This window comes from Conger conger, chromosome 3 (assembly GCF_963514075.1).
Source record: "Conger conger chromosome 3, fConCon1.1, whole genome shotgun sequence".
Lineage (NCBI taxonomy): Eukaryota > Metazoa > Chordata > Actinopteri > Anguilliformes > Congridae > Conger > Conger conger.
The window spans coordinates 35163781-35180504 of record NC_083762.1 but is presented as its reverse complement, the minus strand read 5'-3'; the positions used below and the strand labels follow the sequence as shown (position 1 = coordinate 35180504).

The window sequence follows — 16724 nt, the reverse complement described above, 5'->3', positions numbered from 1 at the left end:
AAAATCGACAAGATGCAGAGGTGGCGTAAGCATAGGAGGTGGTTCTTGTTATTACTTGCCACTCTAACAATTAAATCAACCGATTACACAAATCTCCCCTCACAGGTTTTCTTTGGGTCTGAATGGCTTGCCAAATTTAAGGTGAAAATGAAAACCAGGGATCCTATGGTTGCTCAGGAGGAGGGTTTGGGATTCCTGCTTCATTACGAGCACAGGGGAAGAGAAGAGTCTGAATGATGACAAAGAAGTTTATCTTGCCTCTGCCACAGGAACAGATAGGTAAAGCTCACCGTTTTACACCCCTGGGGTAAGAACACAAGAGAAACAGCATCATGGCCTAACTCGCCCTCACCCTTCAGCTGTATGCATGATCCATGTTCCTGTTCTTCCCTGTGATTGCAGGGCCCAACCAAATTCAGCCCACTTCCATTAGAAAAGAGGAAACGGAGAAAACATTTCAGAATATTTATATACAGGAATATACTGTGTAACACTTCCACTTGTTACTTTGTCTTAATACCAGGAAGGGGTGAAAGTTGTAAAGTGTAAATGGTTCATACAAAAGAAACAATAAGCCAACCAAAAACAAATCACATTTTCACAGAATAAAAACACAAATGCCATTTGCCATTACATGAACAAAATCGCAAGTGCCAAAAATACAGTGATGGACAGGCAAAATGAGGACTTGGTGCATTGGATCCGGTTCACTGTGGAATGCCGGGACGGCTGGTCCTCCTCATAGCTGAATCACCACCTTCTTTCTGACCTTTTTCTGCTGAACCATCTCCATGGAAACAGTGGCTTTGTGAAGAGGCACTGGGTCCTCAAGCTGTGGTCTGTACAGAACAGCAAACATTTGGTTAATCTCTTTTCACGACCTTGACCTTGACCATCTTTATTCTCCATGTCCTGCTCTGTCTTGTCTTATTATTATTTTGCCTGGGCGTTCATTCCTTTTGTTTATTCATTTTACCTGTAAAGTCGTGCCCTAGACAGCATCACCAGCACACACGCAGCATACTGTACCTCAGAGTTCCACTGGAGAGCTTTTCAACAACATCTTTCATTATATCTGAGGAGTGGCATTAAGATTGAAACACTACTGATGGTCCTATTCATCAAGAGCTCCACAACAAGCCAGTAGAAAACGTCCACTGTAAACAAATATTCCAGTTTGGCATCAGTGAGTGAGAAGATAATAATACCAATAAAAACAATTAAGGTTATTAAAAGTGACTTAAAGTGACTCAAGTGTCTATCTGTCAAAGTTTCTGCTTCTTTACCACAGGCATTGTCATTTTCACATTTCCTGCAGTTATCACAACTACACAATCTGATTTCGCCCCCCGCTGGTGTAGAGTTTCACTAAACAAACAGTTGAAAGCAGCAATGATTATACACGTTTGAATATGGTGCTGTTCGGCTGCGGTTCAATTTCGGCTGAGTTTGCCTTCTTATCAAGTAGGCTATACTCCCACCTTTGACAGCCATGGGCAAAGATATACAAAGCAGAGGTGTATCAGAGCACAAAAAGGTGAATGAGAATGACCTTTCAAAAAAACTAAAATGGATCAAATGCTACTTGTCGGCAATTATATACTTTAACTGGCTTAAATGTTACCCCACCACAAAACTACCACAATCAATGTTCCTGTCCCCATGATATGGTAAATGGTAAAATGGCAGGCATTTATATAGCGCCTTTATCCAAAGCGCTGTACAATTGATGCTTCTCCATTCACCCATTCATACACACACTCACACACCGACGGCGATTGGCTGCCATGCAAGGCGCCGACCAGCTTGTCAGGAGCATTTGGGGGTTAGGTGTCTTGCTCAGGGACACTTCGACACAGCCCGGGCGGGGGATCGAACCGGCAACCCTCCGACTGCCAGACGACTGCTCTTACTGCCTGAGCCATGTCGTCCCCAAGAAACTTCTAGCTGCTTGCTAGATACTAGCAAGAGAGTGTTGTAAAACACAGCAAACCAATCAGTGCAATAGAAGGACTGTTCAAAACATAGTGAATGTTCTGCCTGTTGAATACAGCTGGCTTCTTGAAGATGTCCTATCTTGTGAGCTGGCTGCTCATTAGTAAGAAAGCCTCTTTTGAAGTTGCAAAGAGAGCAACAGCACTGAGGAGGAAGTGGCTAGGAGAGAACAAGCCCTGATTGGGAGTTACAGTCTTGATGGGGGAGTGGACTGGGATATATGTAAAGGATACGGAGGTATCTCCCTTGACAGGCTCGGGATGCACCCCACACCTCTTCATTTAGGAAGGAGAGGGAGGCTCCCTTCAGGAAGAGACTGCGGCTGTCTGGGGGATCCAGCTGGGGGAGGAGCAGCCAACACATAGTCACACACACAATATCCACCACACACACACACACACACACACAATATCCACCACACACCACATAGTCACACACACAATATCCACCACACACCACATAGTCACACACACAATATCCACCACACACCACATAGTCACATAGTCACACAGAAAATATCCACCACACACCACAGACACAGAAAATATCCACAACACAACACATAGTCACACACACAATATCCACAATACACCACAGTCACACACACAATATCCACCACACACCACAGTCACACACACAATATCCACCACACACACACACCACATAGTCACACACAATATCTACCACACACCACATAGTCACACACACAATATCCACCGCACACCACATAGTCACACAATATCCATCACACACCACATAGTCACACACACAATATCCACCACACACCACATAGTCACACACAATATCCACCACATAGTCAAAGTCAGACAGACTTGACAGCAGAAACAAATGAAGTGATATTTACCTTTACAGCATTGTGAAATGCAAACCTACATACCACCTTAGGCTTTGTATGAAAAATCTAAATCTCCAAACTCTGTACACGTCATCAAAGCACTCGTGCCGGTCCCACAACGTTTGTACTTTGCACATCTCTGTGCCCGTTCCCCGACTCTGCCCCACCTGCAGGTTGTCCTCCGGGGTGATCCAGTGACCTCCGACCCCCAGCAGCGTGATGATGTCATGCTTGTGTGGGAGCAGGCGTCGGTGTTCTGGCTCTTCTTCGTAAAGCCTCACTATCGGAACACAAACGAGCAGGTTCAACGCTCCGGGCTGGGACGACCGTGTGCGTGAAGAAACACCTAGAACTGCTGAACTCTGGGAAAATCTGCCAGGACCTTTTCTATGACCAGACACCATCTCATTCTTTTAAACCTAAGTTGAATACCACCTCACATATCTCACTGACTGTCACTGATACCCTGCCGGTGGCTGGTGTGATTGCTAATGCAGGTCTAACCCAAGGAACCCTGGCTTATGTCCCTCCTACCCTAGAAGGACAAAACCACTTGTGTTCCAGTACTGCACGATCCGGACTACATTACATTACATTACTGGCTAATCAGACACTCTGATCCAGAGTGACTTACACAGTGGTTTACACAGGGGGATTCTGTACCTCCAGAGTCAACCACAATGTCCACTCCCAGTCCTCCAGTCTCCTCCAGACATGACTCCACCAGGTCCACCTTTCCGTCCGACTGGCTGATTACCCGTGCTGAAGAGGACAGAAAAGAGCCACTTTTAGAGTACACTTTCTGATTTTCACTTTCTGATCCAATCACCACTCACTAAAAACACACTGCTCACAGCATCCAATTAGTCTCCAACTAATCACACTGCTCAGAGTATCCAATCATATTCACTAACATAACCGCCAGCTCAGGGTATCCAATCACCACTCACAAATCACACTGCTCACAGCATGCAATCACTCACAAATAATCACAAAAAGTAATCACACTGCTCAGAGTATTCAATCCAATCATATTCAGTAACTTAACCTCCAGCTGTCCAATCACACCAACTCAGATCACTGAATGGGCCTTTCCGCTTCATTAAATCTCACTGTATATGTTGCTTGTGTGCATGCGCGTGACCGCAGTCTCATATGCCTTGTATGAATATAGTGATACTGGGAGACTGCTCAATGCCTGTGGCCCTGAGTAATAGGAGACATAAGGTCCAGGGTCTCCCAGTGGCACTCAGCTGGAAGTTAAATTCATACTGTACAGCCATCAAAAGATGCTGGTTCTTTGCATCGTATGTCAACCATAAACATAACTGTGCATGCATCACACACCTCATACCTGCACCCCTAAGGCCAAACTTCTGTATGTTGTTCTGGTTTAATCACATCTGCTAAGTGATTGCAATGTAACACCATGTATATAGAAGGCTAACTACTTAACACAGTGGTTCTCACTCCTCGTCCTGGGGGGCCACTGACTTAACAGATACATGTGAACAAGGTTCCAGGGACAGGGCAAGAGCAAGCATTCATGACCTGAAGAGAATACAGTAATTGCAGTCTCTGAACAGAGAGCAGGACAGGCTTCAACAAAGCCGCCCTTCGCTGTAAACAGCTCCCTGCCCTTCCGCCGCCAACGGACAGACTCGCCTTTCAGTCCCAATGTCAGGGAAAGCTTTTAAATCATGAACCCATCGGTCTGACGAGGCGGACAGAAAGGGAAACATCATCCGTCTAATCAATCAGGCGGTGCCCCTGACCTGCCCCCTGGCTCTGAGCCTCCTTCTCAGGTAGATGCAGAAGCAGAAGCTGCACTGAGGTACACCCATCTGAGTAGTTTCAACTGCCGCTGAAGAACTAGGCCTTCTGCTGCCTAGTGGTCAGTTATTAGTGGATAAACACTAATAACCGACCGTTTATCCACTAATTAGAAGTGTGAGGCCAAAGTGGTTGTCTTTGTTTCGTCTGGTTGAATGCAGCCTCATGAAGGCATTGCTGGTGCTGAAACTTCACTCAGAAATTAAACACTCCGTAAATAACTCTTATTACACTTTAGACTTAAATATTATTATTTTTTAGTTGTATTGGTCTGGTGATGTAGCCCATCCACTTCAAGTTTTGACACGTTGTGTGTTCAGAGATGCTCTTCTACATACCACTGTTATAGCATGTGGTTGTTTGAGATATTGTCACCATCCCGTCAGCTTGAACCAGTCTGGCCATTCTCCTCTCTCATTAACAAGGCGTTTTGCCCACTGAACTCGCTCATAGGATGTTTTTCACACCTTTCTCTGTAAACTCTAAAGATTGTTGTGCATGAAAACCCCAGGAGATGAGCAGTTTCTGAGATATTCAGACCACACCATCTGGCACAAACAATCATTCCATGGTCAAAATCACTTCGATCACACTTCTCCACTCTGAGGTTTGGTCTGAACTACAACTGAACAGTTGCTGTGCACAGGTCTACCAAGTGACACTGAGTGTTTTGACAAATTTTGACAAAGTTTAACTGTTGTAAGAGTAAAAACTTTAATTTCCTCTTCACCATTACAAAGTGACCAGTTAATCTAATCAGAATATGGGTAGGACAATCCTCAGGGCATCATAGCTCATTCGACTAAGGACTGTAACACACATGCAACTCCACACTTGCAGAAATGATATGACAATAACAGCAGGAAAGTCACACCTTGGCTTTCACAACGTCAGTGCTGGGACAGTTCATCCCAGACTGAGCACCAGAAGGGGTAGTTACAGAGCGCACCATTATGAAGACACGCATACACATGCACTTACCCACCACAGACTCCTGGACGCCTTCAGTGTGGGCCAGAGGGACAGAGAGAGCGGAGAGAGCGGAGAGAGCAGGGTCAGTAAGAAGAGCAATGAGCAGAGACAGGACAGGCCCTCGCACCTGCCAATCAAGGGGGAGGCGGGGCTACCCAGCACATGAACTTCCACACATCCAGACAGAATACACAGGAGGAGATAAAGCAACTGAAATTAGTTGTAACTCACAGGAGAATCTCAGTTGGAGAAAGAGACAAGCAGGCTCAACGATATATGCTGGGCCCTTTAACAAACAGTCACAGTCTAAAGGCTTCCACATGTTTCAAACCAACTACTGTTTGGGATGTCGAAGAGCGTCTGAAAGCTCCTTTCTGACATTCAGATAGGGCAGTCTGTGTCCGAGACTTTTAGAAACTTTCCAAAACTAACATTCCGAAGTCCATGCCCACTTTCCGCTGGTTTGCAATGAGGGATTCAGGTGGTCTTCAAATTGTATCATTTGCAAATTCTCAAATTAATTCTCCCAACCACCAGAAAACATCAGAAGAAAAAGAAGCTAAACTACACTGCAACAATGACCACCTTAGAATTGGTGTTCACCAATACGTGCATTTGCAATCGCTTGTTTTCACACCATGCATCTATTATTCCTGTCCTTTCCTCGATCCTTAGCGGAAGACACAAGAAAAAAGAAGATGATTGGAATGAGCCCGAGGAAGTTATACATTCTTTGATAAAATGATGGACAGCTGCTTGCCCACCTTCGAGTTTAGGTTCATGTGAAAAAGGTATTAACAACAACACTGTTTGATGACGTTGGACAACGTATCATATTACATCAACCAGTTGTTTGAGTCATGTGGAAGCCTTAAGCCTGTGTCCAAGGCCGGAAGAATGCACCCAAGCCCCCCACCCCACCACACCCCGACTCCCTGCTCTTACCCACGTGGGGGCGGAGCTGCTCCAGGAAGAGCTGGTCCTCCTGAGAATGGGCGCAGGCCAGCACCTTCACCCCATGATAGTGAGCCAACTGTATGGCCAGCACTCCAAAGGGCTGGACATATATACACACAGGCGCACGCGCACACGCGCACACACACAGGAAAGAGAAAAGAGATGGGAGAATGATTTTCAGGTATTACAGTAGACAGTCTACTCTTCTCTAAGCTCTACATTCTCCATATACGTTCCAATCCCACACGTAAACATGCATTGCTACAGCCCAACTCCACACACATTCACCCAACACAACCATTTAGGTGCTAACTACGCACCATGTATGTGTATGTGTGTGGAGTGTGTGAGTTTCTGTAGATTATGCTTGTTCGTGTGTGTGTGTGTGTGTGTGTGTGTGTGTGTGTGTGTGTGGGGGGGGGGGACAGCAGGGCTAAAACCGAGTGGACTCGTACACTGGCTCCATCCAGGAGCAGCAAGGTGTGCCCGGTGGCCATGCGAGCGAGGGTGTGCAGTGCTGTGTAGGCACGGACTCCATCTTGTATCGAACCCGCCGCCTCCGCCCAGCTCACTTTCTCTGGCTTCTGCACTGTGGAGCACACACGCAAACACACATACGAACACCCAATTTCCACAAGCGTCTTCAGTAACTTCACAGTGCCGTACCGTCTCACAGCACAACTCAAACAGCATACCCAAGTGGTGCTCGTGAATCAGGACGACGTCAGACAGGCCGGACACCTCCGCATCGAGGGGGAGTATTCCTGTGGATCACAGAGGGGGCAGGGTTAACGGAGCATTGACAGGTCCGCTAGACAGGAGCACGACCGCACCTCCAAGCGTCACAGCCTAAGGTTTCCACAGCAACGGAAGCGATGATGAAACCGAAAACCTTCATATTATCCCTCCATTCTGCCCACACCGAAGTGCAGCCACCAAGTGCTCTTACCCACAACTTCGTCATCAGGCTGAAAAAACGTCACCTTGGGCCCGACTGGGGGAAAAAAAAGAAGAAAAACAAGAGAGAGCCTTAATCATTAACCACTGCAGTTTCATTCACTGACCAACCTCACTTGTTTGCAGTGAGCCAGGTCAAGGATGCAGCAGCCTGTTACTGGGTCAATGGCAGCTGGTTTTACAGCCGTACAGGGCAGTAAACATTGATAACAAGTCACACAAGACTTTCCCTGATGAGCCAGCCTGCAGAGATCAGTGCAAACCTGCCCTAGTTACAGCAATACCGCTGAACCTCACGCACTGTATGGCAGTACATACTGGCCAACGCTGCATTTCATGCAGTCAAACTCTGCCTTTTACGACCATTGTGTTTCACACTACCCAAAATAGTATAGCACTTGCATTCCATTTGCCACTGCGTTTCACTGTCCAACGCTACATTTCCAAATCTTCTGTGGTCACATTACCATCGAAGCCAAGGATGGTGACAAAAGGTCTATGATAATAAATCTCATAGCTTAACAGTAGCATGTGCACACAATGTATGCACATCTGCTATGTTAAAGAAAGGCCCTCTGTGCAAAGCATGAGCGTGGGAAGTAAAATCACACGCGGCAGTAAAATCCCACTGACAGAAGGGGACTTCAATCATGCAAGGGTATGACAGCCACTTGCCACCACCCCCGTGCACACTTTACCTTGCAGCACGATGCCAGAAATCTCTCTCCCCACAGGAACCAGGTCTCTCTGGAGCTGCAGGTCCTCCAAGAGCTGAAGGCACAGAACAGAAATAGGGTGGACCTCGTTTCCTCTACTATGTTTCGAAAACAGGGACCCTAAATGCCTCAGGGTGTCCTGTTAATGCACCAACAACATTGAAGATGTCTGACTCAAGTAATACACAAAACAGAAACGGGTATCCTAATCCCATATGGAGCATGTAAGGACCGAACGTACTACATAGTGGTCACGACTGAAACAGAATGAGAGCAGAAAGAAGGGCAGAATAAGGTTTAAAGGGCTGTCTAAACTGGGTTGTATGAAGGGTGGAGGCTGGAGCAGATCATTCCACCACAAGGCTCCAAACACTTTTATATCTCTGGCAGCAACAAGGCCAGCATCCTACTAAACCAACTACCTGCACCACATAATGTACTGTCACAATCCTACCTGTGTCACAAAATGTGTCACAGAATGCACCTGCACAACCCTAAACGTGTCACAGAATGCACCTGCACAACCCTAAACACCATAAATGTGACAGAGTGCACCTACACAACCCTAAACGTGTCACAGAGTGCACCTGCACAACCATCAACGTGTCACAGAATGCACCTGCACAACCATAAACGTGCAACAGAATGTACCTGCACAATCCAAGTGAGACTTCTAGACCTCTTTGCAGTTTTAATGGCTGCTGGACCTCTTTGTGGTTTTGGTAGGATGGACAGGATGGGCAGAACAACAAGCACATTTACCTTGAGGTCCAATGGACTCAACGCACAGGCCTTCACTTGAACTTTGACCTGGTGATTTCCTAGTGTGCCTGGGAGGTCCTGTGGTGTGGAGGAAATAAAGAAGGCATGGTTTTGGTCTGTTGAGTTCACTGGGGATGTTTGAGAAATTGCTGATAAATTCATCATTAGTACCACTGTATATACAGTAAGAACAATGACTGAATTATCACATGATAAATTAGCAGGAAATCTGTGACCCTCATGAATAGAGCAAAAGAGCAGTAGTCGGTAAAAATGTATAATTATTTGGTGAGTGCCAATGATTTCTGAACATACCCATGCTATTTACATTACAATCACTTAGCAGATGCTCTTATACAGAGTGACGAGCAGACATGGAGAACAAGAGTGTTATACAGTCTTAGCAATACAAAATTGCAGTATCACCAAGGCACAGCCAGTCTATTTATAATCAATAGGTGTAAGATGAACCTAAAAAGTAAGTTGTATTGTAACAAAAGTAAATATCACAAGACAGATAACTCATCTTGTAGCTGGATAGTTGTCGGTGCCATCCCCTGCCCTGGGTCTGACAAAGTGTCCCTGAGCAAGACTTCTAACCCCCAATTGCTCCTTTTGCCATCTGCTTTAAACCAATGACATCCCAAAACTAACCACAAAAGGATCGCTAAAGGGGGTCTGGGCAGTCATGGTGCAATCTGAAGCAGTGGGTTATCAGACTGCATCAGAAGACGCGCAGAGTTTCTGTAGTCCTGACTACTCATTCCACCACTGGCCAGAACAGAGAGAAGACAGGACCTGGAAGCCAGGCATAGAGTGGGAGAGGGCAGGTGCCCAGATGTATCAGGAAGAGGAGGCCTGGTTGGTGTGTTGGATCTGATATCCTTTTGAAGATATAATGGAACTGTCCAATAATAACACCAAAGCTTTGAATTCGATGCGAGCTGAAATAGGTAGCTAGCAGACAGAGATCAGAGTGGGAGTGAAATGGCAGAGAAAATTGATCATCGGATTTCAGATTGTGTATTTAAGATTTCCTAACCTGAGATAAGATAGGAATCTCATCTTGTCTAACTCCATCCTAAAGTTAGTTAAGCTTCTGTAATACGAAGTAACACTTGTCCTATTGTAACTTGGGACTTAAGATGGGATGCTTCTGTAGTACACCCCAAGATGAGCAACAGTGTTCTGGATGAGCTGCAGAGGCCGGAGGGTGAAGGCATGGGGACCAGCCCAGAGGGAGTTGCAGTAGCAGACAAGAGATGACCAGCATCTGGATTAAGAGTTGGGCTGAGGCAATGAGGGATGGATTCTCTGAAGGTTCTTCAGGACAACATCCTTCTGCACACCCGGCACACTGTGGCAATATTCCTGAAGAAGGACAGTTTGTTGTCCAGTACCACTCAAAGATACCTACCTAGCAGATGGCTACATAATTGCCACTGTAACTTGATCCACAACAGCGCTAAAATCACGGTCAAAAGCATTTGTCGGTTCCAGAATTTAAGATGTCTGGGCCTTGCCATCCACATTTGGAGATGAATGTATTATTTTGCACAATATTTAAATATGATCGTAATTCACTAAAGGGAAGATGCAAGACATCAACTATAACTATCATACTGCCGTTTTGCCTAGCCAAAGCACTCACCGTTTCTTGGATGAAAAAGTTGACATCAGATCTTCCACTCGATTTACAGTACAACCCCTTCATACTGTGAGCAGACCCTGGATGTTCTTTCCTGCGTAGGGCAGTCAGTTACTCTTGAGGGAGGATGGAAACAACTTGACAAGCCTATTGAGCTGCCACATTACTAGCCTGTTATTCTGTCCTACTTGGCATGCGTCACGTTTAGATTTCAAGCTTCCATTTTCTGACATTTTACGTTTTTGAAAATTGCATGGCGACATTGACTTCCATCTGTGATGATAGCAAAAATATTATCTAGCAACATTAGCTAATTCGCTACTAAGCAGATGTCCGTATAATGACAACTCCATCCATCACCGAAATAGCTACTTTTGTTTGCTCATTTAATGGAACCTGGCTCGGCTGTATTATTGAGACAACAAGCGGGGATGGTCATCTGTGTCATCATATCGCGAATGCAGCCCATCTCAGCAGATTAACTTGCCAACTAAATTACCTTGAAAAATAACTTGCTTGCAAAATGCCTGCAAACAGCAAACTTACAATAACATTTTGAAGCAAGCTAGTCTAGCTAGTTACTTGGCTTCTTCAAATGCTAGCGAAACAACGTGTTTGGCTATGGAATTTAACTAACGTTAAAACATCGGTTACCTGAAATTCTAGCTACACACTCGCTTTGAAGTGCTAATCCAATAGACTTGTCATATCAGTAATCAGCGACAACCCAACTCAAAACCGACGCTCCTGTTGTAACAACAAAACGTCCGGACTTCGCTGCCTGCAACAGATTTTATTTACAACCGTAAACAGCGTACTGGTAGGCATTACTTCATTGGATAAACCACGACTTTTGTGCTGAATACGGATTGGTAATTGTTTGCTGTCAATGTATGTATGTGTCTCATTTCATTTGTCTTTAAGCCTATCAATCAGGAAAGAACCAGTGAGTGAATTTCTCAAAGATGACGTAATTAAAGTCTGCACTTCCCCCGGCAACAACCGATCCAGGTTCACCTCACCTAACCCTTATTCAACACTGAAATGTAATGATAATATAAAATATCTGATCCAGAATCAGTTCATTGGATAAAATGTAACCCGGAGACTCGAGTAGGAACGTCTTCTGTCATTTGCCTGATTGGACGTCATTTGAGAAATATCAGTGATTCTATTCGTTAAAGGCTTTTGACGACAACAATAATTGAGGTATGCGAATTTCTACTGGCGTACAATGATGTCAATTAGAAATAACGACCCGGGGAGGGTGTGGTTACGTATGTGGAAGGTTGCGTGTTGTGGTTGCGTAGCAGTACGGCGGCTCCAAGGGAGGAAAAAAAATAGAGCCCGTGTGAGAGAAAATCCTGGCATCGGCTGTAGGAATTTACAGATTTTCAAATATTGTATGCTTATTTAGTTAGGTAGCCGTTTATAATGGAGCGTCAACTATGAGGTAAGAAGCTTAGATTTTGACAGGAGTTTGGTATTTCTTTCCAATTTCTTGTGAGGAAAATACATAGGATGGGTCAGTCTTGGGAAACATTGCTAAATGTTGGCTCACGTTAGCTAGTTTGAGTAGGACTAACGTTAGCAGTCTACCCAGCTACCCAGCGTTGGGGTCACCCTGGAAGAAAATCACTGCCGCTGTTTTCTGATCGGTACAATGAGATGCTAACACACACATTCATGACAAATAACAATTAAATGGCGTTCGCTGAGAAGCTATTATGTTGGGCTTTTTTAAGTGACATTTTATTTCCAGACGAATCTGGAAAAAGTTGTGGGCTATGGCAGATTCCTTGCTAGCTAGCTAGCTAGACTCGCTAACGTTAATGAATGTAACCTAATCGGCAGTGTTTTTGCTAGCTAGCTGCATCAATTTATGCCCCATTAAGATAATGTGCCGCAGTTGGGCTAACGTTAGCTAAGAACGTCTGCACGGCAAGCCCGACAAGCTCATTTTTTACGCATTCATGCAATAGAACGTTAGCTAACTATCTAGCTCATGAGGTAGCTACGATATGGTGTGGATGAAAGTGATGCTGAATTGATTTCTCTCGGATACTGGACAGTGAGTATGCAATTTTGTGTCTGACTATACGTTAACATTAGACCGTTAACTACAGGATTTCAAAGAGGGAGTATTTATTTTTTATTTTTTTGCATATTCGTGTAATGTACTAGTTAGCTAGTTGGCTTCACACGGATGCTGTCAATGTCTCAATTGTAACTCACCCTGTTTGGTAAATAATGTGAGCTCTACGTTCACATCAATGGTATCACAGTGCACTGCAGCTGTATGCAGCAAGTTGCATTGTCAAAAAGCAACCTGGTTTACTGTGTCTTAACGTATAGCTCGAGTCAGTCAATTACCAAGTGATATAGCTATGTGCATCTGCAATATCTTGCACTTAACGTGCTCGCCGACGTTGTACGTTGTACATCGTCCGTTTTACAGTTGTACATTGGTGATCAACTGAGCGATCCATATTTCAAATAACCTTAGATAATCAGTTCTGTTATCGACGGACTCTGGAAGCTTGGAAGAGAAGCTTCTCCACACTTGGCCTTATACATACAGAGCCATAGCTGTAAAGTATTTAACTCAATATGAACTTCACCATCCAGTCAGCATTCAGTTAACTCTTAGCCTCTGGCTCAAAAACTGAAATATCACTGGCAGCACTGACAAAAACAACCTTTAAGCAAGATTTAATCTTGCCTTCACATGTTGCAAAATTGTCAAGCTTTGAAACGTTTGCTTGCCCTTCTGTTGCTATGGCTCTAAGCCTTGATCCATAAAGATGGTCCAGGTTTCTGTTTTTTTAGGCCACAGTGTTCACAATTTACACAATTTAATTAATGTGTGCTGTGGAGGTTTCTCTGAGTGCTGCTCTGCTTGTGACCCTGGATGTTTTGCCTGTGTTTTTGGATCACGGTTGGCTGAGGCATGTAGAAGTGCACGGGTGAGGCCCGTTCATCTCTCCCTGTTAATCTCAGGGTGGAGTAGTGGTTAGGGAGATGGGTTTGCAACCAAGGTTACGGGTTTGAACTGGCTATTGTTACACTACTTTTTACGTCCTTCATCATGTTACTTTACATATTGAGTGAATATTCAGCCATATTCAGTCATATTCAGCCATATAGATTACCCTGTGTGAAACACTGCAAGGGGCACATTTGCATGTTGTTTAGGGTTATAATAATATCATGTCTATTCTAAAAATCCATTCTCTTGCATCTTTGGAGTATCCATTGTGTTAGTGTTGTGGGACGATTGTGATTCTTAAAAATAAAAAATAATATATATATATATTATTAGTCTGTGGAATATACTTGCTGAATGACCTTAAAAAAAAGATCATACAGAAGAATCTCATTGTCTTTGAGATCCAAGTATTTAGTTGATGTTTTCCTGTACCTCTGTGTGGCTTTCTCGGAGGGAAAGTGGGAGGGAAAGAAAGAAAGGGAGAGTGAGACAGCAGCGATGGGGTTAAACTGAGATTAACCCTCTTAGGGATTCCTTTGTCTTTGATTACAGCTCTTTCCCTTCTCCTTGTTTCTTGCGGTGAGTCCAAAAGTAGGAAGGCGTATGGTTCGAGGGCCATGTTGCTCTGTTTATGCAGTCATGACACTATTGTCCTTGGGCCAGAAATCTCTTTAAAATATTTGCATGGGGATGTGTTTGTGCTTATTAATGATGTTAATTCATTCCACTGGCCACATTTCAGAGCCTCTCCTGTCTCTTGCCTGTGATTAGTGCCTCTGTTAGCCAGACCTGTGTAGGCGTGGCTATCACTTGTGTTGGTCTAAGGGTTGGAGCACGACATCTTTTGGCCAGTGAAGCCTTAACAAACTCCGTAATTACGTTACAGCTCACGGATGTTATTCTGAAGGCACAGGTTAAAGCGTGTATCCTCCAGAGCAAACGGCAGTCCCGGATTGCCGCAGGCAAGGTCTCCTGGTTTTCGTGGTCACTCTGCCCTTCATTCATCAATTAAACCAGCTCTGAATACACAGTGAACTCAGGTCATCTGGTTTCTGGGTTCCAATTGGTCACTGGTTTTTAAGATGCAAGAAAAACCAGCAGATGCTGCAGCCTGCCAGGATCCAGGTTGAGAACCGCTGCTCACAGCTTTCAAGCCACGCCCTAGTTTTGATGTGTGTACAGTTACCCTGCACGGGAGCAGAATTGCGTGTCTCTCCGTGTGTGTCATACTCAAGTGAAAGAGGTTCCACGTGTGTGGAATTCCGTCTCAGATTTTATGTTTGGGGTAACACACTACAGTGCAGAGTTTGAGCTAGGGTAGCACACTATGATGCAGAGTTTGAGCTAGGGTAACACACTACAGTACAGAGTTTGAGCTAGGGTAGCACACTACAGTGCAGAGTTTGAGCTAGGGTAGCACACTCCAGTGCCGAGTTTGAGCTAGGGTTACACACTCCAGTGCCGAGTTTGAGCTAGGGTAACACACTCCAGTGCAGAGTTTGAGCTAGGGTAAGACACTACCATGCAGAGTTTGAGCTAGGGTAGCACACTACAGTGCAGAGTTTGAGCTAGGGTAACGCACTACGATGCAGAGTTTGAGCTAGGGTAACACTCCAGTGCTTCTCTGCATTGATTCGACCCTGGTTGCAGCGGATTGCTCTGTGGGATTTTTTTGCCTGTCATTGTGCTGGTTATCATTTTTTTTTTTCGGGAAGGTTGTTGCCAAGGTCCTCTCGCCCATCAGCGGTCTCATTTTCCTCATTTTTCCAGCGACCGGCTCCGTCAGGCAGGAAAGAATCTGTCAGGATTTGAGTGTCTTTCACAATTGCCGTTCTGAGGGGACAGCAGCTATCATTCCCCAGTGGCCTGGCTTTGCCCATCAGTCAGAGCGGACACACCTGCAGGGAGAGGCAGAAGGGAGAGGCTGAGACAGGGTAGGGTGACCGCTGTGGTCCTGACAACACTGCGCACTGCAGACCTGTCAGCGTTTGGCATAACTGCGGTCACTTTGGGGACGCAGCACACCAGGCAACCGCTGAAAGAACCTCCTGCTCGTCAGGAGGGAGCGTCGACTCCAGGTGCGCCTCGATTAGCCACCGCTCCCCAGGGGAATTTCCCCCCTTTTTTTAAGGCGTGGATGATGCGTTTGGCTCTGTCCACGCTGAAGGGAACCTGCGCCTGACGGGTTAGCCGCGGGCACAGCCGTAGAACGGAGGCCCTCTCAGGACGTGAACCTGTGACCCCTCTTTGTCCTGATCACAGCAGATCTTCCCGGGCGGCCTTGGAAGTGCGGATCGTTTCCTTTTCTGTTTCCCTTTGCACTTTTCTTTCTAAAGAGGAAGCTGTGCCGGGGCGGGGGTTCTGCCCCCCCCTCTCCCTTCCCATCAGCCCCCGCTGCAGCCCCCGCTGCAGGCCCACAGGTCACCATCCATCACCAGACTGTTCTGATACGGCCGCTGAAGACTGCTGATGCAGAGCCTTTCCATCCTCTCCTTTATTTGGAAGGGAGATAAGACCTCCCCCCAACCTAACATCATTTTAAATGCAGGAGACATCAGGGAAATTAAAGAAGGAGTAAGGTTTCACCCATTTCACATACCTACACTTAGGTTTCCAGAACAGTCTATGTAGTGAAGTGAGTTTGAGTTCATTATGGGAAAGCTAGCAGTGGGGAGAGAGATTAAATACCACAATGAACCCAAAAATCAAAGTCCCTTATGGAGACAAAGTGGCAACTGGTCACTTTCTGTGTGTTTATTGGCCCGGTGGCCGAATGGTCAAGCTTGGACTACAGATCATCCGATGGAAATGACGAAGGCTGCAATATCCCATCCCGCATGGCTGTCTCTTTTGTGTCCGTATGTGCACTTTTCTTGTGTCTTCTCTGGCACTCCTGTGTCTCTTCGTGTGATGTTTGTGCTCCTGTGTCTCTTCGTGTGATGTTTGTGCTCCTGTGTCTCTTCGTGTGATGTTTGTGCTCCTGTGTCTCTTCGTGTGATGTTTGTGCTCCTGTGTCTCTTCGTGTGATGTTTGTGCTCT

General features: G+C 45.5%; 1 protein-coding gene across 3 annotated transcripts; it reads right to left on the bottom strand.

Annotated features, from left to right (window-relative positions):
• Nucleotides 1-451: 451 nt before the first annotated feature.
• On the bottom strand, nt 452-11538 carry cryzl1 (crystallin, zeta (quinone reductase)-like 1). Of its 3 annotated transcripts, none has more exons than XM_061234574.1 (14): nt 11351-11538; nt 10700-10812; nt 9049-9126; nt 8269-8341; nt 7563-7607; nt 7309-7377; nt 7069-7202; nt 6602-6713; nt 5666-5686; nt 3515-3613; nt 3019-3131; nt 2229-2334; nt 1030-1075; nt 452-839 (listed from the first exon to the last, which is right to left on the bottom strand). In XM_061234574.1, exons 2-14 carry the CDS (start codon nt 10760-10762, stop codon nt 740-742), a joined length of 1059 nt encoding a protein of 352 aa, XP_061090558.1. In that variant the 5' UTR covers nt 10763-10812; nt 11351-11538; the 3' UTR covers nt 452-739. The 3 variants fall into 3 exon arrangements, with proteins under 3 accessions (XP_061090558.1, XP_061090556.1, XP_061090559.1); XM_061234572.1 differs by having other exon boundaries at nt 10700-10790; XM_061234575.1 differs by lacking the exon at nt 5666-5686 and having other exon boundaries at nt 10700-10790; nt 11351-11537.
• Nucleotides 11539-16724: the final 5186 nt, after the last annotated feature.